A 26405-nucleotide genomic window follows, 5' to 3' on the forward strand; every position below is an offset into this window, starting at 1 on the left:
CAGTCAAAGGTCATTTCCTTGTTTTTCCATAGGTATGATTTCTTCAATGAACTCTATCACCGCTTTCTCCTCACTCCAAAAGTTAACATGAAATGCTTATGTTTACAAGCTCTGGCAATCGTGTATGGCAGATGTCATGAAGAAATTGGGCCATTTACAGACACAAAGTACATTGTTGGAATGCTTGAGAGGGTATCATGTTTTTAATTACTATATATTTATATATACATCCTATAAGAAGAGCTGGAGTAATACTATGTGTTGTTGGCCTGTATGGTTGTCACCTTTTTGTATCTTTTATTATTTTTTATTTTTCTTCTGTTGGTACTTTAAAGCTTTTGACCTATATTGTCTTGTCAGAAGTTTTAATTTTGGGGAAGGAAGTGTGTGTGAGAGAGAGTTGGGGGGGCAATGTGGATTTTGCCCTGTCAGGTAATATCTTTGCCTCCTGGTTAAACAGCTGCACATTACAAAAATTCTCATAATGCTTTGCTTTACCTAAGCTGTTCATCACAGCCAAGTTCTCTGCTCAGAGCTGATGCAGAACAGGAGACTAATTCACCACACAGCTTTTTTTCTTAAAGTTGCTGTGTTCACTTCCTGCTTCTCTGCTATTGACAATTATTTTTAAGGACAAGGCAGCATACTGTAGTTCAGGGGGGTGTATTCCTCTGAAAAGCATTTTTATGTCATCAAATAGGTCACCCATAGCAATATATAAATATATATGTTGCAGTGAAATGATAGAATCAGGGATTTGATCAAATCCTGGAAAATGATGAAATTACCAAACTGTTCCATCATTTCTCTGAAGAAAGTCAGGGATTTGATCAGATCACTGACCCCTTTCAGGGAAATGATTAAATGAATTCTATAATTTCCCCTGCAACATAGAATTTGCTTTCTGTTTCCCCTGCAATATAGAATTTGCTTATTGTTTCTCTGCTCCCCATCCACCTCCGCCACCTCCCTGCTCCCCGGCCGCTCATTTCCCCAGTGACATGCCTCCTGCTCCCCCAGCCTGTCCGCTCTGCTCCCCGTCCGCCATATGCCTGCTGGCAGGTGTGCCTCTCTGCTCCCCGTCCGCCTCTGGTCCCGTCCACCCCGCCGCCATATGCCTGCTGGGAGATGTGCCACTTTGCTCCCCGCCCACTCGTTTCCCCTGCAACATAGAAGTTGCTTTCTGTATTGCCTCCTGCTCCCCAGCCTGTACGCTGCTTGCTGCTGTGGTGCCTGCTGGGAGGTGACAGAGCGCTATCATGGCCCCTCCTGCTCCTGCTGTGGTGCCTGCTGGTAGGTATGTCACAGGGTGAAATTATAGAATTCATTCCATCATTTCCCTGAAAGGGGACTTTCTTCAGGGAAATGATGAAACTGCTTGGTCATTTCATAATTTCCCGGGATTTAATCAAATCTCTGGTTTCTATCATTTCATCCCCAGCAACTTACCCCCTCTCACTGCTGAAAATCTGCTTGACGAAGTCCACTCCGACGTGCTTCTACCTCTGGCACTCCCCCCTCTCTTCAATGGGCTGGGTTAGCGATTATTATCTTGCCCACTGAGATGCAGGACAGGCATGACAGTCTCCCTCAGCTCCTTCCCTGTGGCTCTCAGGCCGGCTCCTTCCTTGTCCCTTCTAAGTTGCATCCCCAAACCCTTCCCCCCAGGAGTCACATCTCACATCTTCATTTTTTAGCTCATGGGAGTAATACCCCTTTAATGTTCCAATTAGAAACATTTATTTATATGCATACATGACCAGAAGATGGTGATGTGTACTGTAGGGGCTGGTCAGATGTGGGGATGTGGGCTGTAGGGGGGGGGGGGGGGTAATGTTGCTCAGGGGTTTGGGCTTGAGCTCTTTGACAAGATCTAGCCAAGGATGATGTGAGAGAGAGGAGCCTGGGAGCTGAAGATTATACCACATTGAAAATGAATGAAACTACACAACTTTCTGTCAGAGGTCAATAAAGCAAAAACACGATGAAGCCAGCACAGTTTTTGATAATACTATATTAGTAAGTTATATATCTTAGGGCAATAGTTTTATTTAAAAGCAGTTTTCTTATTCCAGAATATCCCTTTGCAACCAAAAACCAGGAGTGGATTAAAAACACAGAAAGGATCTGTTCACACAATGTTGAAATTGAGTGGATGGCCGCCATATAACAGTAAATAACATTATTACAGCCAGTGTTTTAAAATAACAGCAAATATTTGCCATTAAATGGCGGCCATCCACTCAATTTCAACATTGTATGAACAGATCCTTTCTGTGTTTTTTAATCCACTCCTGGTTTTGGTTGCAATATAAGGACCACAACACTGACTGAAATATACGTAGTGTGAACATAGCCTAAGGCTGGGTTCACACTACGTATATTTCAGTTAGTATATTTCAGTCAGTATTGCAACCAAAACCAGGAGTGGATTGAAAACACAGAAAGAATCTGTTCACACAATGGTGAAATTGAGTGGATGGCCGCCATATAACAGTAAATAACGGCCATTATTTCAATATAACAGCCATTGTTCTAAAATAACAGCAAATATTTGCCATTAAATGGCGGCCATCCACTCAATTTTAACGTTGTGTGAACAGATCCTTTCTGTGTTTTAATCCACTCCTGGTTTTGGTTGCAATACTGACTGAAGTATACTGACTGAAATATACATATACTGACTGAAATATACGTAGTGTGAACGCAGCCTTAAACTGTTTTTTGTCTTTTATTGTTTCAGTGCACTGACCGGTTGGAAAGGGACAGGCTCATCTTATTTTTAAACAAGCTGATTCTTAATAAGGTAGGTAGCGTAGAGACTGCACCGGGCATTCTCGGTTTTGGAGCCTGATCATTTATCTGTACATTGTAGAATGCAGTAAGTGATACATTTTGTTTAAATGTTTTCTAAAATATTCCAGAAAAATGTGAAAGATGTTATGGACTCCAATGGAGTTAGGATCTTGGTTGATCTTCTTACTTTAGCACATCTTCACACCAGCAGAGCCACGGTTCCACTTCAGGTAAGTTACCCTATAGATCTTTAACACACATATAGTTTGTTTTAATTATGTGTATAATTAACCTCTTCGTGACCAAAGGTCGTTGATGCATGGGTTTTCTGGTCTCCAGCAGTGTTCTCCTCCTTGTCTTCTAAGAGTCATAACACATTTATTTTTTCACCTACAGGGCTGGTTGGGGGCTCATTGTATTAAACTTTTATTGGGGGAAGGGTTTTGTCATGTTTTAAAGACTTTTTTTTGGTTCACACTTTTTAAAGGGAACCTGTCACCCCCCGTGCCGGGGACACAGGCTCCCGACCCCCCGTTAGAGCCCCCTATACTCACCTAATCCCGCCAGGTCCTGCTTCTGGATGCGGTCGGGTGACGGAGATCTCAGCCGCCGCAGCCCGGCGCGCGCGCTGAGAGATGAGTCCAACGCTCATAGAGAATGACGGGGCGCTGGACTCTCCTGTCATTCTTTATGGGAGTTGGACTCATCTCTCAGCGCGCGCGCCGGGCTGCAGCGGCTGAGATCTTCATCACCCGACCGCATCCAGAAGCAGGACCCGGCGGGATTAGGTGAGTATAGGGGGCTCTAACGGGGGGTCGGGAGCCTGTGACCCCGGCACGGGGGGTGACAGGTTCCCTTTAAATCCAGCTGGGGGCTATTACATGCAGTCATGAGTTTGCATCTACTGATCATTACAGTGCCACGGAGATTCAAACAGTTTCCTCGCTCCCGGCATGATGTTGATACATCATGCTGGACAGGGAAACACTCCAGTACAGGGATTTTACAACCGTGTTCACAGAGAGAACACGGAACGTGTGAATGCAGCCCCTAAGTAACACCAATATCCCCTGAAAGTATCTTCCACCTAAAACTATATTCCCATCTGAAGAAGTTAAAGCGACTCTGTACCCACAGTCTGCCCCCCACCAAACTGCCTGTACCTTCGGATAGCTGCTTTTGTCTGTTCGGCAGGTGATGCAGTTATTGTCCTAAAAAACAACTTTTAAACTTGCAGCCCTGTATCAAATTGGTGTGGCCTGGAGTGTCAATGCCCTAGGCTTGCTCCGCCTCTTCGTCCCTCCTCCCCACCCTCCTCATCATTATAAATGGCCCTGGTAGAATTTTTCCTATTCCTCATTTGTCTGAAAACTGCACAGGTTCCTTTAACGATCCAACACTTGTGCAGTGTTAAGACAGGTATTGAATAGCAGAAAACCTGTCTAGAGCGTTCCTAATGATAAAGAGGGTAGGGAGGAGGGACAGAGAGGTTGTGCCAGCCTAAGGTAAGAGACATACCTTCATCCTCGGCATCTTTTGCACAACAGGTTTGTCTACCTGCTGATAGTTCTCCTTTAACCCCAAGTTATTTGTGATTTTTTTTAAATAACTCACAGATGATTGCACCCTCAGCATGTTTTAGGAGTAAGGATATATTGCTTTATTCATATATTTTTTGTATCTCTACTTTGTGCTTGCATGGATTTTATACCAACGAACACTGGGCTTAGTTCATAAAAAATATATATGATTTTTATTATGTATAAATAGGTACCAAATACATATTACATTTCATCTGAATAAGTAAAAAAAATGACCACAATAATTTAAAAAGCAATATTAAAAAATGGTGTCAGCAGGTATAATTCATCATGGATACTGCAGTTGTGATAGTGTCTCGTATCTTAACCTCTATCTTAGTATGATTTAAGGGGATCCATCTATGAGCTCAGAAGTCTCCTAATGTCCCCCATACTTTATTCTAATTTCAAAGACTATCACTACTGTTACTATACAATGCTATTGCACTCACCCGTGCTGCTAGAACACTAAAAGAGCCGTCCCTACGTAAGTTTCGTTATCTTCCTCAGAAAACTGCCCACTTCTCTTCCCTACCCCCTTATATACATCTAAATCCCAATTAACTTACCCGCATTTCCGGGACCAGCAATTTGTGCTTGCATGGATGGTGAGAAAGAATTGAAAGCTGTGTTTTCTAAATATAGAATTCCGCAAAATAAATCTTTGATCCCTTTACTTTAGAGCAATGTCATTGAAGCATCTCCTGATATGAAGAGGGAGAGTGAGAAGGAATGGTATTTTGGCAATGCCGACAAGGAAAGGAGTGGTCCTTACAGTTTTGTAGAGGTAAGTGAAATTGTTCACAGTTTACATTCTTAAATATTGTCCTGTTCTAGCAATTAAAACTGTGCAGCTAAAACCCTTAGTAGTCAGTTTTGAGAATACTAAGGTGACATGCCCAGCTTCCCTTAAGCTATTATCTTGCATTGAATACACATTGGTATTTAGGACAATTTGTATGTAATTGTTATTTTGGCAGATGCAAGAATTCTGGACCAATGGAGTTTTAAGCCCTAAAACTCGTTGCTGGGCCCAGGGTATGGATGGTTGGCGTCCTCTGCAAGTCATTCCTCAACTAAAATGGTGTTTGCTGGCCAGTGGGCAAGCTGTCCTGAATGAAACGGATTTGGCCACCCTTATCCTAAATATGCTTATCACCATGTGTGGATATTTTCCTAGCAGGTAAGTAATTCTGTGTGTGTGTGTTTTTAATTCCACTAAAATTCAGCTTTTATTAGTAGAACTAATAAATCCTCAAAAAAATCTGGTTTCATCTTAAAGTAAATGTGTGTCATCAAAAAGTGACCTGCTTAGGTAAAGTTAAAATATGTTAAACATGTTTTGCAAATTTTATTGTGGTGTTTTTCTCATTTTCCTTTTTACTGTTTATATTATAAAATAATCATGAAATCTTGCAGTTTTTTTTCTGGTCACGAAGCCTAGTAAAAAGACACCTAATGCTCTGTAAAGAAAATCTTTTCAGCAGCCTCCTCTGTGTCACACCATTGTAATCTTTTCTGTTTTATTGTCTTTTTTTATGTAGGTACATTTCTTACCTAAATAACTGATTAAATAAATTGTTTGACAATAGAATTATTTTTTAAAGGAAAATGTTAGAAAAAAGTTTATATTCCTATAATGCACAAATTTTCAGTTTAATTAAAGGGAACCTTTCACCCCCCGTGCCGGGTGACAGGCTCCCGACCCCTGCTACAGCCCCCTATACTCATCTGATCCCGCCGGGTCCCGCTTCTGGATCCGGTCGGGTCACGGAGATCTCAGCTGCTGCAGCCCAAGGCGCGCGCTGAGAGATGAGTCCAACACTCCATGACCCGACCGGATCCAGAAGCGGGATCAGGTGAGTATAGGGGGCTGTAGCGGGGGGTCGGGAGCCTGTCACCCAGGCACGGGGGGTGACAGGTTCCCTTTAATATGTTAATTAGGCAGTTTGATGCACTTTGGGTGGGACTACAGCGCTCAGATCTGTCCCACCCTACCACTGCCTCCTTGTAAATATTCATCCTGCTGCTCTACAGTGAGGAGTGACACCTCAGTGTTCATAAGAAGGGGTGGATTGTGGGCTGTAGTCCTGCCCCCAGTGCTCAAAACCTTCTAATTTAGGCCTTATTTTAATTGAAGATTTAATGAAAATGGTGATGAGGATGAAGGTAAGAAAATTACCTTCATTCTCAGCATCTGATGCTCTATGGGAACACAACAGCAAGTCAGAAGACTCTGCTTGGAAAACGATTTTTTTAAAAATACTCTAAACCCAGCTGCCTGGGTCCCCAATGATTTTCTCTCGACACACAGGAGATTCCAGCTCAGCCAGTCACCCTGTTAGCTGGTGATTGTCTGGGTTTAAAGATGGGACCAGGAAGTGGAGATAAATGGGGGTTCAGGCAGTGTCAGAAAGGTAAGGGGTTAATCACTTGTAAATTTGGTGGCAGTACCTTTCCATAGGTTAATCATTTGTTGCTGGTATTGCTAGTATCTGTGCATGCCTCTGTATGCAGGGACATTATAGATTTTATATTGCCATTGTAAGGAAATTATTAGTATTAGGTGGTTAATGTGTTTGTTTTTTCCAGGGACCAAGACAATGCCATTATTAGACCACTGCCAAAAATAAAAAGATTGCTGTCAGATAACACTTGCCTTCCTCACATCACACAGGTCAGTAAGATTTTAAGTCTTAGTTACATTTTTCTTTTGGGCTGTTTTCGCTCTTTCTTTCTTCTTTTCCTGATACATGAAATGCCAAACGACAGAAAAAAAGGTTTAGAAATACTCACTGGCTCTAAACTTTTTTTTTCCACTGACCATTAAAACATTTTCCCTCAATGCACTGATGTGGTTTATTTGCTTTGCCTGAATACAGTTGTATTTCCATTTCATTCCTCAGCTTTTGCTGACGTTTGACCCCATCCTCGTAGAGAAGGTTTCCATATTGCTCTATCACATCATGCAAGACAACCCGCAGCTGCCTCGTTTCTATCTCACTGGCGTCTTCTTCTTTATAATGATGTACACCGGTTCCAACGTGCTTCCTGTAGCCAGGTAAGGAGTCGCCGAACAGATGGTACGCCAACTAGGTTATATAACTGATATGAATGTAAAGTCAGAGGGTACAAAATGTTATGTAGTAAAATATTGTGTTTTTTTTGTTTGTTTTTTAGATTTCTCAAGTACACTCATTCTAAACAGGCTTTCAGATCAGAAGAGGTATTGCACACACAAAAAAAAGCTGAAATGTATAGTTAAATGCGTTGTCCAGAGAATTATTTCTATTTATAGTGATGTTTAGGGTGGGTTTGGCGTTGGTTTTACACTCACATGGGAAAACCTTCTTTTTTGTTGTCAATGGGACATGTCAAAAGTTTTGATTGATGGGGGTGCGCTGATACCCCCACCCATCAGGAGAACATGTCAATAATCTTTGCCCAGGCAGTCCCATAAACCTATGATGGAGTTGCCTAGATTAGTGCTTCTCAAACTGTGAGGCGGGCCTTACCAGTGAGGCGCCCCCTAGCTGTTAATGAGGCCCTGCCGAGAAGCCCGTTTTCACAAAAGTGACTATAAGCTGCACAGTTCTTTTGATGTTTGCAAAAATCATTTTAGCAACATTATTAATTTATTTTGTACTTGCTTTATTAGTATCTAGAGCTTGGGAGATAGGTGAAAGGTAGCGCTAACATTATTTTCAGCTTTTAAATGGACTTTCACCACAGATGGTGAGGCCCAGGCATTGCCCTGGTCTGTTGGGTGAGGCCCAGGCATTGCCTTGGTCTGTTGGGTGAGGCTCCACTAGAAAAAGTTTGAGAAGCACTGGCCTAGATGAAGTTCCCTGTAAGCCGGGGAATGAAATGCACTACTATGCACGTTCCCCCACCTATTCTCCTGATCAGTGAAACAGTTCGATACTATTTCCCTGTGGTATGTCAAAAGTTTTTTGTTTTAATGACCGTGCACATTTAATGATTTGTTTTAGAGTAAAGGAACGGACATCTTCCAGCGAAGCATTCTTGGTCACATTCTCCCTGAAGCTATGGTATGCTATCTTGAAAATTATGAGCCAGAAAAATTTTCAGAGATTTTTCTTGGAGAGTTTGATACCCCAGAAGCTATTTGGAGCAGTGAAATGAGGTACTTTAAATACAATCCACTCATACTCATAATGTATGTGTGTTTTTCTTTGTTACATTACAATTGTTGATTTGTCCCCCCAATGTTGAACTAATTCAGTCACACCAATTTTTGGGCAAATTGTATTCTGAATGTTCTTGCCCCTTAGCTTTTTACTTTCATTTTATTGCATATTTGTTTTTATGTTTATACCTTTCAATTGTTGATGAATTTCAGGCGTCTTATGATTGAGAAGATTGCTGCCCACCTAGCTGATTTCAGTCCCCGGCTGCAGAGTAACACAAGAGCACTTTACCAATACTGCCCTATTCCAGTCATCAATTATCCCCAACTGGAGAATGAGCTGTTCTGCAATATCTACTACCTGAAACATTTCTGTGACACATTAAGATTTCCAAATTGGCCTATTAAGGATCCTGTAAGTCACAAATATGCTTTCCCTTACCATTCTTGTTTGGTTGCATGCTTGTCTGTTTATAGAAAATGTATCTATAGGATATTAGTGTGACGATTGGGTTTTTTTTTGTTCTTTTCCTTACCAGGTTAAACTTTTGAAGGATACTTTGGATGCTTGGAAAAAAGAAGTGGAGAAAAAACCTCCAAGTATGTCCATTGATGAAGCTTATGAAGTTCTTGGTCTTCCTAAAGGACAAGGCCCGTAAGTTAATAATAATATGCTGATATCAGATGCTGAAACAAGGCGAAAGCTCTGGTTCCTTGTTAGGAGTCCTGTATTCCATGTAAATATTCCACTTGATTTGTTATAGTCCAGCCAATCCTTTTACTGCTGGGTACATTTTGAACTCTTTCAGAGAAGAAGTTTTACTTTCTTTCTGTTTTACATATTTTCTAAGCTGTGTGTTCCAGTTTCTAAGCTTTCACCTGCTATACACTGTATTTATGAGCTGCAGAGATTTAGATTTCTGTAAAATTAAAGATAATGTTAATAAGTTTATGCTGCCCTATCTAATAAACTAGTTACAGAGAAGCTGAACAGAATCGTGTATCACTTAAATTGTTCTGTACAGCTGATTCGGAGATATCCCCCTGAATAATGAGAATTATGTGCATGTGCTTAGCAGTCCTCAATATTTATGAGCACCAGCACACTCTGCGCACAAGTCACTGTGTAAAGGCAGACTGCAGTCATTTTAGCAGCCAGAGGGTGAGGCAGTGGGCTCTGCATGAAGTTTATTCTTCTGCTTATCAGGAGAGCATAATGAAAGTGCATTTCAGGAGGATGTAAGTAATACATTTGTTTCAGCAATTCTGTCACTAATTTCTGCTATTAACAAAAATAGAAAAAAGGTAAAAAGATACAGCTCACCATTAGAAGTATCTGCAGTAGCAGTGAGAGTAGTAGGTGGAGGCTGCACAGGCTTCTAGGCGCTGAATGCAGACAGAAGCTCTTGTTTTAGTAGTGGAAGCCAGCACTCCAGGACGTGATATGGCAGATAAAAATGTTGCTTTTATTCATACATTTACAAGTTAGCAAAATGCATGACTCGACCTATGCGTTTCGCACAGTAGCGCTTAATCATGGTCTAACTTTTAGATGTATGAATAAAAGCTAAGTTTTATCTGCCATATCACGTCCTGGAGTGCTGGCTTCCACTACTAAAACAAGAGCTTCTGACTAATTTATGCTGCCTGTATTATTTAAAGCAAATCTCTATCGCCTGACACTGCCCCCAACCACTGGTATCCTTCGGAAGTTCTTCTAAATCCATGCCTGGTCCTGGGCTTGAATATCTTACTACTTTTGTGTGATTTTGTTCTGTGTATATCAGTAATTTAATATTTTTTCCCACTCAGGCAAGAAGAGAGTAAGATAAGGAAAGCATATTTCAGACTTGCTCAGAAATACCATCCAGACAAGAATCCTGATGGAAGGGTTTGTATTTGTATTCTATACTTGATGTTAGCTTGGAAGTCCTCAGAAGTGGTAAATACTGCATCATCCTTATTTTCTTGCTTGTATTTAAGAGGGCAGGAGCAAGGAACAGTGCCAGTGTCTGAAACACAACAATTTAGTTGACTTTTTTTTAAAGAAATTCAATAAAGGTTTGATCCACTTCCACTTCATAGTAAATTTGTTTAGTTTACAGTATTAGTAACTCACAGCAGCTCCCTGGGTACTATAAAGCGGCCAACCCCTTTTAACTTTTAATTATATGTTTTAATTTTGAACATGTATTCAAAAGTTAAAGAGAACCTATCCTCTATTACTAACTGCCCCTATTATAAAAGTGTACCTGTCCCCTAAGTCTATTAATAAAGATACAGGCTGCCGTTGCAGTCTGTATCTAATACTTTACCTGATCTTGTGTCCCGCTGCTGTTCTGTCGGCCGCTGGTGATGATCGGGTAAAATATTAGATACAGACTGCAAAGGCAGCCGGTATCTTTATAAACAGACTTGGGGGCAGGTCCAGGGACATTAGATAATACACAGCAATCACACGCTGAGATCACAGTCTACTGACAGAGCAGTGGGCAAAGGCCTTCTCACCTAACGACCCCTCACTCCCCGATTGGTTCTCTTTAGGTTTAGCTTTATCTGTGGACTAAATCATTATTTTATTTTTTTTATATAGCTGCAAGGCCTCCATGGACATGTGGCACTACTGTATGTTAGTGCCAGGCTAGAAGTAGATATGCTTACATTTTTACCTTTACATAATGATATTCCTATATTTCTTAATGGGTTTATATACGGTTGTAACAATAGGGAACGTTCTGACTTTTAGGTTTAGGTGCTTGTAATGTTAGAAAGGTATAAGGGCACATACAAGCTATGTGTACAGACTCTAAACCAGGGGTGGGGAACCTCCGGCCCGCGGGCCGCATCCGGCCCCTGACACCTCCTGATGTGGCCCGCGGCTCCCCTGTGACATGCGCCGCTCTGGAGGAGAAGGAGCCGACACACACGGCATCCTCCTGTGTCTGTGACAGCTGCCAGGAGGATGCTGTGAGTGCCGGCTCCTTCCCCTCAGAGCGGTGCACATCTTCTGACTCCTGCCGTCCTGTGACGTGCGCCGCGCTGGTGAGGCAGGAGCTGGCACAGACACAGGAAGATGTGTTGTATGCCGGCTCCTGCCTCACCAGCGCGGCGCACGTCTTCTGACTCCTGCGGGCCGCGCGCGATTACGTCATTTCATCGCGCGCCGCCTGCAGGAGAAGACCGGCACAGAAGAGAGGAGGGAGAAGAGGACCTGGACAGCGTGGGAGCGGAGGAAAGGTGAGTGGGATGTTTATTTTTTTCATTTGGGGCAGACACTGGGGGTTAACTAGGCTACCAGGGACATGACTGGGGGGGTTAACTAGGCCACCAGGGACATGACTGAGGAGTTAACTAGGCCACCAGGGACATGACTGAGGAGTTAACTAGGCCACCAGGGACATGACTGAGGAGTTAACTAGGCCACCAGGGACATGACTGAGGAGTTAACTAGGCCACCAGGGACATGACTGAGGAGTTAACTAGGCTACCAGGGACATGACTGGGGGGGTTAACTAGACCATCAGGGACATGACTGGGGGGGGTTAACTTGGCCACCAGGGACATGACTGAGGAGTTAACTAGGCTACCAGGGACATGACTGAGGGGTTAACTAGGCCACCAGGTACATGACTGAGGAGTTAACTAGGCCACCAGGGACATGACTGAGGAGTTAACTAGGCTACCAGGGACATGACTGGGGGGGTTAACTAGGCCACCATGGACATGACTGAGGAGTTAACTAGGCTACCAGGGACATGACTGGGGGGGTTAACTAGGCCACCAGGGACATGACTGAGGAGTTAACTAGGCTACCAGGGACATGACTGAGGGGTTAACTAGGCCACCAGGGACATGACTGAGGAGTTAACTAGGCTACCAGGGACATGACTGGGGGGTTAACTAGGCCACCAGGGACATGACTGAGGAGTTAACTAGGCTACCAGGGACATGACTGGGGGGGTTAACTAGGCCACCAGGGACATGACTGAGGAGTTAACTAGGCCACCAGGGACATGACTGAGGAGTTAACTAGGCCACCAGGGACGTGACTGAGGAGTTAACTAGGCCACCAGGGACGTGACTGGGGGGGTTAACTAGGCCACCAGGGACATGGGTGGGGGGTTAACTAGGCTACCAGGGACATCACTAAGGATTCAAATCAGGTACAAGGGGCATCACAGAGGGTTAACTACAATAGCAGGGGCATTAGGGGAACAATACTTTACCTTGTTCGGGTGCTGCAAACCCACGCTACTAACTGCCGCGCACGGTATAACATTAAGTGCGGCCCTCGAATGATTTTATTAAGGCCCGACCGGCCCTCGACATGGAAAAGGTTCCCCACCCCTGCTATAAACAATGGCACAAAAAGTTCTTAGGTAATAATGAGTTACAACAAATCATGCCTTTCTCTTTGCTGATGTTCATTTACAGAATTATAACATTTTTCCTTGGAAGCTGAATGCCACAAAAGCGACACTGAGCCACTGTATGCATGCATGCATCTTTTTTTTTTTTTTTTTAACAATATTTTATTTAGCTTAATCAAGCATATTACATTTTATAACTCTGCAAATGGACATCAGCAAAGACAAAGGCATTGTTTTTCTAACCTGCCTGTTTGTGCAACTGTGTACCTGGCACAGACCTGACAGATTCCCTACAGGAGGCTGCAGAGGGGGAGCTGTTGAATAGTATGTCTATAAGGAAGTATCACACCATAAAAGATTTTGATCAATTATGCTGTTTTTTTTCTTCACATTTTCCATGTAGATTGTCTGAGATTAAAAAAAAACTCTCAGCAGTTTTAATTTTTCAAAAAGTTGTACAAAAAAAATCACCATGGGTTCTTTTCTTTTCTATGTTCTTAGTAAATCCAGCATGGCAAATGGGGATGGGACTTTATTTTATATACAAGTATTCTGGTCTTGTTCCCCAAAATGTATGTTTCCTTAAACCAAGTTTGCATACTCATTGGGCAATTGTTGCATAATGGTTGGACTACGTCTATTTCCTCAACAATTGGCCTGTTTCTTGAAATTCATGATCATTTTGGATATAGTTTGGCTGCTCCATAGAGATTAGTTAGGATGTTTCTTGAATTCCTTGCCTTGTTTTCTAGGATATGTTTGAAAAAGTGAACAAGGCATATGAGTTTCTGTGTACAAAGTCAACTAAGGTTGTGGATGGACCAGATCCAGAAAATATCATCCTGATTCTTAAAACGCAGAGCATCCTATTTAATCGGCACAAGGAAGGTAAAGCTATATTTTATTTTGTTGGTGTAATTTTATGTGTACTTTATAATCCAATACTTCATTTCATGTGTTCTTCATAATTGCTCATTTTCAGGGTCTGCAAATCTCTGCATTCTTTCATCATCTTCAAAACTTCTTCCTGATAATTTTAGTTATCTTGAGGACTGAAAGTTTTTTTTTTTTTTTTTTTTTTGCTTTATTGTATTAAAAGTTTATAATTAAGTACAGTCACATATCAATATTGTTATATTGACATGTATAAAGGTGTCATGGATCAGATAAGAAAACGTTGATGTTTTTTAAGTGTAAACAAGGCAGTGTTTTAATTTTAATATTGCACAACTAAAGGCAGAATGTATGTACTGTGGGGCAGTTATTGCCATAATGCTTATGTATTTTGTAATGACAACAAGTACAATGAGACGACTAGATGGTTTGGAACTTCCTCTTTTAAGGAAAAAAAAAGTTGTTAAAAGGGTTACCTGGTTAGGTAAAATACATTTTGGACCGACCTCCTCCTAGAGACTAACAATTTGTTCCATATTTGTCATTCTTTTCAGTGTCCTTTCCCCAGTTCTCAGCCCGCTACCTTCTGCTGAAGATACAGAAAGCTCTGTCAGGGCTCTTCAGTCAGTCCCTACTGTGATCTCCCCCTCCCTTCGGAGACTGCATTCCTGCCCAGCTTTCACTACACTCAGATGCCAGGAGGGTTAACCTTAGGTCAAGTTGCTGGTGACCTCACCTCCCGGTATTACAGAGTCTAGAGACAGCTGGCCAGGGACACTGTTTACATGAGCCGTCTCAGAAGGGAGGGGGAAATCAGAGCTGAGATGAGTGAACAGCTTGCAAACAGTTTTTCCTTTGTGTCTTTAGCTGGAAGCAGCAGCTCAGAATTGGGAGAAGGACACTCTATAGATAATGACAGGTATGCTCATGTTCCAACATGCATTTTATCTAACCATATAAACCCTTTGAAAAGTAAAAGTTAATGTGCTGACCATGTCTAGAGGAACACTTCAAATTATTTTGGATGTTACTTTTTATACCTGGTAAAGATTGTGACTAGAGATGAGCGAACCGGGTTCGGGTTCGGGTCCGAGTCCATCCGAACCCGAACGATTGGCATTTGATACGGCTGCTGAACTTGGATAAAGCTCTAAGGTTGTCTGGAAAACATGGATGCAGCCAATGACTATATCCGTGATTTCCACATAGCCAGAGGGCTTTATCCAAGTTCAGCAGCCACCGCTAATCAAATGCCGAACGTTCGGGTTCGGATGTACTTGAGCATGCTCCAGGTTCGCTCATCTCTAATTGTGACAATCTAAGCAAGGATTTATGGCGTATGTAGAATATGCCATTGTGTTCCAGCATCAAATTCCTAAATGTTTATAGGAAAATGTATTTGTAAATATATATATATATATATATAATATATATATATATATATATATATATATATATATATATATATATTAGTGGTGCCTTGGATAACGAGCATGATTCCTTCTGGGACTTTGCTTGTAATCCAAATCTACTCTTAGGGTAGCTTCACACTTACCAGATCCGCAGCGGATTTCACGGTTCGAGTTTACAGCGAAATCCGCTGCGGATTCTGTAGTGTGAAGCAGAATGGGTCCCATACATGCTGCCTGCATGGGACCCGGTCCCTTTAACCCCGCCCCCCGCAGCCCCTGCCCCAATCATACGTTACCTGCTCGGTGCCGCCGAACAGGTAATGTATGCTCAGGGCGGGGGTGGGGGTATGTGTGTGTGTATATATATATATATATATATATATATATATATATATATATATATATATATATATATATATAATATATTAGGTTTTTTATTTTTATCTAGAGGGTTTGTTCAGAAAGGTTGAGTATAATTGTCTCCTTCATTATTTTTAATAGATCTCCAGCCTTACAAGTACGCTGGCTACCCTATGCTCATCAGAACTATTACCATGGAGACTTCCGATGATCACCTTTTCTCCAAGCTTTCTCTCCTTCCTGCTGCCACTGAATTGGCTTTTCACACAGTGAATTGTTCAGCACTTAATGCAGAGGAACTTAGAAGAGAAAATGGCATAGAGGTACCACATTCCTAGTTATCCCTTTTACTTTAACTAGAAATTGCATTTGAATTTATTTTTTTAAGCACAAACTAAGGCTGTAATTTGTTTTTTAGGTGCTACAAGAAGCTTTCTCTCGTTGTGTGTCAGTGTTAACTGCGTCAAGTAAGCCAGATGACATGCCTGTGCAGGTACATCATTTTCTAATAGAGACAACTATTCTGTACAGTTGATATAAAGTAAATGTGCCCCTTTTGCTGATTATAGACTACTTTCAGAAATATTTGTGCAGTGAATTTTCGATCTAGAAAAAAAGCCACATGATGCAGAAAAAATGCACACACATGTGCAAATGTTTTTTCAACCTTTAGAGTCTGTGGGAGATAAATATCCATACCTAAAGCATGCTGCATTTTTTAGGTGGCACTAAAATGCAATAAACAAACACTACATCACTGTTGGCTCCCAGTTTACATCTGAATGCAATATTTTTAGCAGACAAAAAGCCATCTGTCACACACTATTTCTTCATAAAAAGCAACTATCCTGTGACAGAGGTTTCACACAAGGTGCTAAGTGTCTAATAGGTAACGCAGTGGATCCTGACCTATTGGGGGGTACGCTTCTAGATCTGACCATCAGGATCACAGAGACAGGCCAACTACAAACAAATTTACCGAAAGGAAACCTCTACCAACAGCTTCCTACAATGGAGTAGTCACCACCCAGCACCCTTACGTAGAGGCATACCCGTAGGCCAGTACCTACGGGCAAGACGCAATTGCTTAAATGAAACCGCATTCGAGAAAGAATGTACCACCTTATATGAACGGTTCCTAAAAAGAGGATACCCCAAGAAAGTGCTCCATAGAGCTTACTATAGAGCCAAAAATACCTACCGAAATACGCTGCTACATGACCGCAAAATACCAAAGAAAGACAAAATCATAAGATGCATCGGAACATTTGATGCTGCACACTACCAAATCAAGAAAATCATGACTAAGTATTGGCCAGTATTACTAGCTGATCCTGATCTAAAGGATGTGTTACCCCCCCCCCCCCACACACCATCAATTACATATAGACGAGGGAAAATCTGTGTGAAACATTGGTGCACAGCCATTATCAAGAAGAGGTCAAAATCACTGAAACATGGTTAACAAATAAAATCACAGGTTCATTCCCCTGCGGTACATGTACCTACTGTAAGTACGTACCAAAAATGAAAAAGTTCATTAATCCTATCGATTGTAAGGAGTACGAGATCCGTGAGTTTATTAATTGCTCCACGACAGGAGTAGTCTACGCCATAAAATGCCCTTGCAACCTATTATACATAGGAAAGACCATCCAGAAGTTTAAAAACAGAATCGGACAACACATTAGCTATATTAACACCAAAGCGGACATTAGTGTTGCCAGACATGTTAACTTATACCATGGAGGTGACCCCAAATGTTTTCAGTTTGGGGCATCCAACCTGTGAAACTGGGACCAAGAAAGGGCAACCTTGATACCAAATTGCTGCAGATCGAGGCTAAATGGATCTATCGGCTGAAATCCTTAGCCCCGAATGGATTCAATGAAGGGTTTACCTACACACCTTTTCTGTAAACTTAAAGCGTAACTGTCATGTTTTTTTTTTTTTATTGCAGAAATCAGTAGTCTAAGCGATTTTAAGAAACTCTGTAATAGGTTTTATCAGCCAAAAAAGCCTCCTTCTGTACTCAAGAAGCAATCTCCCAGCCTCCCCCCCTGACTTCTTATCTGTGCATTATAAGGCAAACACGTCTTCATTACAGAGAAGCCAGTGAAGACGGGTTCTGCTCTCTCCATTGTAAGCCTATGAAGGGGGGAGGGGCTGAGGGAGATGAGGGAGCAGGAAGAGGTGACATGAAGGTCAGCTGTTTCTAGACTCTCTGGGCACCTAAAATGCTAAATTCAGGTGTCAGAAAGGTCAGTGCTTATCTATGAACTTACTGAGAGAAGATTGCAGGGTGTTGTGCTTTGCAAGACTGCTCCGTGCTCAGTCACTCCTAACAGCCCCTCCCCTCTCCATAGCCACATAATGGAGACAGAAATCCTGCTTCATCTGATGTGAAGGGGGAGGCTGGGAGATTGCTTTTTCAGTACAGAAGGAAACTCTTTTAGTACATAAAACCTATTACAGTTTCTTAAAATCGCTTGTACTGTTAATATTTAATGTTTTCAGAAAAATTACCCTGAAATGACAGTTACGCTTTAACTGTAACCATTAGTGCAATCTTAGATCGTCATGTATTTTTTAGCTACACGTCCCATCCCCCCCCCCCTTCCCCATCACACTTCACACCCTCAGATATCCGCTATACAAAAGGGAGCCCTGGAGACTCCACAAAGCTTATGCGGTATCATGTGAGGAGTGTAGTACAGTAGGGTGATATAGATAGAAATTATATATCAGATCTCAGATAGACCGACATAACTGTACAGTACTACCCAACACCATCATCATCAATATTACTAAAGCCCAAGTTCTGACCAAGCCACACTTCATATTGTCAAAGTACAGTAGGTATTACAGCATGCGTAATTGCCCATCGGAAGACCCAAGCGACACCATATATTAAAGAGTACCTTATTAATTCGAAGACACACAGGCATCCCCATAAACCATCTGAGGCAAGAAGAAGTCTAATTGCCAAGTCCGACTATCAAAACACTTGGAGACTAAGTACCAGCGGAGAACGACCACATCATCCAGAGTCTAAGTGCGTGCACATGCGCACTACCTACAAACGGACCAACAGGTTTTTCAAAAACGACCGCAAACTCATCATCCTCGGACCCAATCCCCCCTCCCCTCTCTCACCGTGCACCACTCACCACTGACCCCATGACGATCATGGGCAGAACGTGGGCTATCAGAAACCATAAAAGATAGCTTAACCCCGCCCACTGTGCCGTAACTTTGAGAACGCCAGCGGTGCCGGTGAAACATGTCAGCCATACGGACAGTGTTTTTAACCATTGCACCTATAGAATGGGGATTATGGCTTCATAGTGCAGTTATCTAGTGGGGCTAGAGCGTATACAAAACCGCTCAGGGCACAGCCGTAATCTGCTGTAAGAGTGTATTCCTGCCCGGACGGGCTCAGAGTGGAGTTCTGATACAGGTTTAACCTAGAACCCATAGGAATAACACTACTAGGGACACGGATCACCCTGGCTGGGGACTGTGTACCCCCGATACTGAGAAGCCAACCCTGCAATAAACAGAGTGTCGTCCGACACCAAGACCGATCATACAAGGAAGAGGTAGCAATATTTTATGTTTGCACAAGCTATACCTATATTTTAACGCAGACCATTAAAAGTTAATTTTTAACCTAAGGGTAAAACCAGGTATTTGCCTGGGCAACCGCTCAGGCCAGTGTTCACATCAAGTGTCTAATAGGTGGCGGTACCACAGCTAGGCTCGCCACTCCCCTTGAGAAGGGGGTTCTCCAGTGTGAATAGGTTAATAGAGAAGAGTCTATAATTTACTGTGTGACTTATGATCGCTGCTACTCTTTCCAAGCTCTATGGACTGCTGAAGATGGCTAAATAGTAGGTGATATGTAGCCATTGGAACATGGAAAGACCCCTTTTCAATTTGTGTTTCTTTGACTGTAAATACCCTCCTATTGATAGGTAAAAAGTGTTGACTGTGCGACAGCTCTTTTTACATTTACTTGAAGAGAATTATTGTCTGAATAGAAATAGGAAAAATATATAGATTTGGCATAATTAATAAACATATACATTTTTTCAGGTGTGTGGACATATATGCAAATGCTACAGTGTCGCAGCCCAGTTTGAGGAGTGCAGAGAGAAGATTATAGAGATGCCAAACATCATTAAAGATCTCTGTAGAGTATTGTATTATGGCAAGGTAAGTGTCATAGTTTTTTTTGGTTCACGTTTTATGGAAACTGTTTCCTTTAGGGTCCTATCACACAAAATGATAATCGGCCATATTTTGCATTCTGGAAGATAATCTTTTAATAGCTGATGTTGAAATGCAATGATCATGTCAGCTGATTGTTGTCTTTCCGCATGTTCTAAATACACAATAACGATGGCGACAGTCTGCTGGCTGTCGCTCTGTGATATAGGATCTTTGGCATTTTTACACAGGCCGAGTATTGGATGAATGACTGTCCCTGAGAACACTTCTTGTCTGACAGATTTATGAAACCTGAACCTCTGTAATAAGTCTGGTGCAGTGGGACTGTGGCATTCTCTGTTGCTAATGGGACAGAATTCTAGTGCAAATTGTTTTACATTACTTACGTGTGCCATATTTACTATGCATTTTAGACACCTTTTAAACGCAACAAATTTATTTAACAACCTGAGCCATTGTGATACATTTGGTACATTCTCAAATTGTCTAACCTAAGTTTACACTGTCTAAAAATTAGACTGATTTAGTAAATCTAGGCTATTGTTTCTACAAGTCTTACACCTATTACCGCCATGACCTGCCATGGCTCTGCTTTGTGTGGATCAAGTGAAACAAGAAATGTATGTGTCCTTTGGTGAGCTGTTGCTATTTTCCTATAACATTGACGTCTCCTACACTGTTGACTAAACATTTTCTATTGAACCTCAGTTGGGGAGCTCTCCCTTTGGGCCAGGTTCACATGTTACAGCCAGTGTGAAAGAAACTGAGTCGGCACAGTTATTACATTGTCTTCAGATACAAGCAGTTTGATGCACAACCACAATTACATCTCTCAGAAGTCAATTTAAAGGGGTTGGCCACTGTAAAATCTTTCAGCTGCCTGTATTAGTAACATTATGTCATATAGTCACTTACAGTTACTCCCATTGTGCCCCACATTGACCCTATATGAAGATGTGCCCTTTGGTTCAGCTGGTTCAGCATTGAGGAGCACACGCCCCTCTACCTGTATGGATGATGCAGAGGGAGAAGCATGGTCACATGCTCCTCCATAACAGGAAGCTGCATAATTTTACTTTGAAAGTGGCCAATCTGCTCTTAGTATATAGCTACTGCTCCTCTAATTTACTTATAGGGTAGCTTCACACGTACCGTATTGCACCTGATTTTCTGCTGTGGATCTGCAGTAGATTTGACTAAATGAATGAACACAGCATTAAATCTGCACTGTAAAATCCGCTGTGGATCTGCTGCGGATACGCAGCGAATTTTGCAGTGCGGATTTAATGCTGTGTTCATTCATTTAGTCAATTCTGCTGCGGATCCGCAGCAGAAAATCAGCTGTGGTACGGTACGTGTGAAGCTACCCATAGATGGTTTTTCCACAGTAATGGTTTCAAAGTATTATAGTAAAGCACAATTATTCAGAGAACTACAGTGCTTGTTGATATTCTAATGAAGAGTGGTTAACATGTTTAGGTCTCTCCAAACCATTAAAATGTGATATTAAAACATGTTTTATTTGTTCTGACAGAAAGTGCAGAGACTGGCTTCACTGGCTGTTGAATGTGTCAGCTCCTTTGCAGTTGATTTCTTCCTGCAGACGCATTTGTTCCATGCAGGAATCTTGTGGCACCTACTGATTTATCCTTTTAACTATGACTTTACATTGGAAGAAAGTGGTATTCAGAAGAATGAAGACACAAATCAACAGGTATATGCACACAGTATTCTCTCTATGTATACCAGTCTGCTCAGATATGACTTCTGCAACAAGAAGTTGCCCAATGTAAAGACATTTTCTATCACTGCTGTTAATAGTGATCAAAGTTGATCTTTCTTTTTGTGCCTCACTGTAATGGTCCTTTTATTCAGCTGTGTATCAGCTAGATTGGCACTCGCTTGCAGTGCCTTTTACAATGCATGATCAATTGCACGGATGAGTCTTAGAATTGCAGGTTAGGTCTTTTAACTATTCAATAACTATATCATTTTATACAACCATAGTTGTAAAGATATTAGAAATAAGTTCTAATGTTACAAATAAATTGCAAATATTGTGTTATGAAAACTTTATTTCTTTACCTGAATTATACTATTCATATTGATCTTTTTTTATCTTTCTTATTGTTTAACAGGAAGTTGCCAATAGTCTTGCCAAGCTCAGCCTCCTTGCTGTAAGCCGATTAGGGGGATATTTAATAGGCGAACAAGTAACCCCTGAAAATCCAACTATACGGAAAAGCTTGGCAGGAATGCTTACTCCTTATGTTGCTAGAAAACTTTCAGTGTCATCTCCTGAAGAGGTATTGTCTGATAGATATATAGTGGCATCCAAAATCATCACACTTAATTTAACCCATTTGTATTTATATTTAATTAGGATGTTTCCTTAGCTTTTTTACCTATATAAACCTACAACAGAAGCTGCTGAACCAATAATACACTGACAATTATGTGCAAAATATAATATACCTTATTAGCAAAAAATATTATAAAAATTAATTAGGTACAAGAAGCAGTGCAAGACATTGGATGGCAGGAGGAAAACATATCAAGGGCAGTGGCTAGCAGGCTGGGTCAAATCTCTAATGGTGTGTTTACACAGAAAGATTTATCTGAACCAAACCATCAATAGATTTAAAAAGAAGAGAAATCTCAGTCTTTATGACCTGTTCCCTTTTTTATAGTCTGTTCCTGGCTTTGTCTTCAAAAATCTGTCAAATAAATCTCAGCCTTTGGTTACTTATGGGGTGTTTAGACAGATCATAACAAACTGGCACACGTGTGGCTGATTACCTAAGAATCTCCTAACCAATAACGGAGGGTGGTTTCTACAAAAATCAGTCCAAAATCAGATGAAATTGTTGAGTAAATTTACTGTAATCAGTCCTCTAAACTCTACTGATATTAGCCCATAAATGTTTAGTAGTAAAACAGCAATCACATAATAGTAAGTAGTAATAAGAATCACAGGGTCCTTGTGGAAAACAATCATAAATTGAAAACAAATGACAGGATATCAAATAAAATATAAAATACATGAAAAAAAAATCACATGAAGTGAATAAGAATAAATGTAGTCTCATGACAAAGACATGACAGTGCCCAAATCTCTGTGATTACTGCAGTTAGATCCAATGCTTGAATAAAATGGATGCAATTGCATAGTCATTCATGATACCATATTAGCTAACTTTAAACAGTATAGCAGAGTTGGAGTGTTTTGTGCTCTAATGCAAAGTAGACCTGTCAGGGTTTAGATGGTGACAAGTTTATCACAACATACTGTATGAGTTAGCAGGGTTTAAATGGTAACAAGTTTGTTACAGTATATGGCCTTATGCACACGTTCAGTATTTTTTTCTGGTCCTGAAACAACCCGTGAGAAATTGCGGATTGGACATCCGTATTCCATCCGTATTCCATCCGTATTCCATCCGTTGCTGGACCAGACTTCAACTGAGCAGTGAATGAATGGCAGACCCCCTCTGCGGCTGCATCAGACCCCCTCCTGCGGCTGCATCAGACCCCCTCCTGCGGCTGCATCAGACCCCCTCCTGCGGCTGCATCAGACCCCCTCCTGCGGCTGCATCAGACCCCCTCCTGCGGCGGCATCGGACCGACCCCCTCTGCGGCATCAGACCCCCTCCTGCGGCATCAGACCCCCTCCTGCGGCATCATCAGACCTCCTCTGCGGCAGCATCAGACCCCCTCCTGCATCATCAGACCCCCTCCTGCATCATCAGACCCCCTCTGCGGCATCAGACCCCCTCCAGCGGCATCAGACCCCCTCCGGCGGCATCAGACCCCCTCCGGCGGCATCAGACCCCCTCCTGCGGCATCATCAGACCCCTCCTGCGGTAAGGATGCGATCTCCTATGCGATCCTCCTGTGCCGTTCTGCCTTCAGTGCTCTTAATTGATTCATTGATACTTTCCTAACCACATAGTAAACACCAATTTATTGAGCTAATTGGTAATGATGATTGGCAGCTGGGCTACAAAGGTACAAGTACCAATTACCTCAATAAATTGGGGTGTTTACAATCAGCACCCCAATTTATTGAGGTAATTGGTACTTGTACCTTTGTAGCCCAGCTGCCAATCATCATTACCAATTAGCTCAATAAATTGGTGTTTACTATGTGGTTAGGAAAGTATCAATGAATCAATTAAGAGCACTGAAGGCAGAACGGCACAGGAGGATCGCATAGGAGATCGCATCCTTACCGCAGGAGGGGGTCTGATGCAGCCGCAGGAGGGGGTCTGATGCAGCCGCAGGAGGGGGTCTGATGCAGCCGCAGGTTCAGACTGAGGAATTCTCGCGGAAAATGTCCGCGGAATTCCGTCAGCTGTCCGCCCGGAGATCTGGAGAACTATAGATCCCAGCACTTCTATATACTGCTGTGCACAATAGGAGCATGAGTTATCCATATTTTTCTACGGAAATACGGATGCCAAACATGTTGCAATCCGCAAACAATCCGTAGACAATTGATGTCAATGAGAGCATCCGTGAAAAAATCTGGGTCCGCACCCGGTCCGCACTAGGACATGTCCTTTTTTTTTTACGGATTGATTTTCATCCATTTCTGCTACTGATCGTGTGAATAGCCCAATAGACTTCAATGTGCACTAACTCGGATACGGAAATAGGAATCCGTAAATTACGGAACGTGTGAATAAGGCCTATGAGTCAGGCAGTGCAGAGTATTAGCAGCATTTTCTTCTGAGGAGAATAGAAAGAGAAATCTTGGTGCAGAAGCAACTCTCACCACTCCTATGTGTTCAGCAGTCTGTGATCTCTCCTGAGGGCGTTTGTTACACTGTTTTCTAAATTCTCCACTCATTTGCTCCCTCATATCGGGCCATGTAATAGTACCCTTAGGGCCAGTTCACACAGACTAAAACTGGCGGAATCCTGCCAGCCTCCGTGTCATACTGGCAGTCTATGGGAGGCTTGCACACCTCCAATCCCCGCATGGAAGAATTCCACCAGTTTTACTTGGTGTGAACTGGCCCTCAGGATGTGTTCACACTACAGAATTCTTGCGGATAGCATCCCATGGATTCCACTGCGCTCCTGCTTGACTCGCCGTCCATGCCCTAGAGTCCATTCTAAGCTCGGGCAGATTCCGCCCTCCGCCCAAAGAATTGACATGTCAATTTGCCTTTCTAATAAAAAACATAAAGGTAATGCCAGAGGAAAGTAATTACATTACCCACTCATTTATAATATTTGAATAGCAGCACAATAGAGAAATCATACACTTAATGTAGTCTGAGGCGCAACTCACTAGTAGCAATGTGTACATTACAAATGAAAATATTAAAGGTTTATTTGCCTAGGGATGGGTTATTTTAAAATAATAAGGCACACTCACTTCCCTGGCTCCAGTGCCGCCACCACTGTCTTAACACTCTGTCCCGAATGAGATTGAGCTTTGCTGCAGCTGCTCATTGGCCAGCAACTTCAGGACCCCAGGACTCAGAAGCGGCCAAACAGCAGGACAGAGCGGAGTTGGAGCAGGGAGGTAAGTTTGTTCCAGACCAGTAGATCAATATAGTGGCTCTACAACATATATCAGTGACATCAGTGGATGCACAGGTCCAGCTAATCCATCAACTTAGTGGCTGAGAACTAAAAAAAACCTTGCCAATACATAAAGTATAAAACATACAAATAAACCTGTGTGATCAGTGCAGAGTTTACACAGGTATATTTGTACGTTTTTTACTTTATGCACTGACCCAGGTAATTTTTTAGGTCTGAGTCGTTGAGGTGATGGAATAGCTGGGAAAAACATGGCATTAAGTTATAGTGACACTGTATTCACCAACCCACTCCCTTAAACCACTGGTACTGTCCATTTGACGAGCATATGCCCTTCTCTGCCATGTCTTTTAACCCCTTCCCGCACAAGGACGTAACTGTACATCCTCGAGTGGGTGGGGGAGTTCAGAGCAGGGCTGCGCGGCGACCCCACTCTGAACCACCGCGGTCCTGGGTGCGGCATGTAGCCCGGGACCACGGTCTGATCGTCGTGCCCGCTAATTAGGTTGACAGCTGCATCTGAAGACTTACTGCAGCTGTTCCCTGGTGGACTAGTGGGGAGATCCCCCCCCAGGGGGGCTTCTAGTATATGTATAAAAAAAAAAAAAAAAGTGTTATTAATAAAAGCCCCCTCCCCTAATAAAAGTTTGAATCGCCCCCCCCCCCTTTTCCCATGTTATAAATAAATCAATAAACATGTTTGTTATAGCCACGTGCGTAATTGCCCGAACTATTAATTTATCACATTCCTGATCTGGCACGGTAAACCGCGTAAGCGCAAAAAAAGTGCAAAATTGCGCATTTTTGGTCTCATCAAATTCAGAAAAATTGTAATAAAAAGCGATCAAAAAGTTGCATATGCGCAATCAAGGTATCGATAGAAAGAACACATCATGGCGCAAAAAAATGACACCTCAAACAGCCCCAAACAGACCAAAGGATAAAAGTGCTATAAGCCTGGGAATGGAGCGATTTTAAGGAACATAGATTTGTTAACAATGGTTTCAATTTTTTACAAGCCATCAAATAAAATAAAAGTTATACATGTTACATA

At 42.1% G+C, this 26405-nt stretch overlaps 1 protein-coding gene across 1 annotated transcript in view; it reads left to right on the forward strand.

Annotated features, from left to right (window-relative positions):
- Nucleotides 1–26405, forward strand: part of LOC138774679 (dnaJ homolog subfamily C member 13-like) — a gene marked incomplete at both ends in the record, with an annotated part of 55055 nt that overhangs the window by 21977 nt on the left and 6673 nt on the right. Inside the window, 18 exon segments of the mRNA XM_069955661.1 lie at nt 33–192; nt 2744–2806; nt 2925–3026; nt 5059–5163; nt 5357–5559; nt 6969–7053; nt 7283–7437; nt 7557–7602; nt 8369–8523; nt 8740–8941; nt 9066–9181; nt 10339–10417; nt 13649–13784; nt 15704–15885; nt 15981–16055; nt 19661–19780; nt 21330–21509; nt 21934–22101. Coding sequence (XP_069811762.1) covers nt 33–192; nt 2744–2806; nt 2925–3026; nt 5059–5163; nt 5357–5559; nt 6969–7053; nt 7283–7437; nt 7557–7602; nt 8369–8523; nt 8740–8941; nt 9066–9181; nt 10339–10417; nt 13649–13784; nt 15704–15885; nt 15981–16055; nt 19661–19780; nt 21330–21509; nt 21934–22101 — 2332 coding nt within the window.

The sequence above is a fragment of the Dendropsophus ebraccatus genome, unplaced genomic scaffold (genome assembly GCF_027789765.1).
Source record: "Dendropsophus ebraccatus isolate aDenEbr1 unplaced genomic scaffold, aDenEbr1.pat pat_scaffold_1025_ctg1, whole genome shotgun sequence".
In the NCBI taxonomy this organism is placed as follows: Eukaryota; Metazoa; Chordata; class Amphibia; order Anura; family Hylidae; genus Dendropsophus; species Dendropsophus ebraccatus.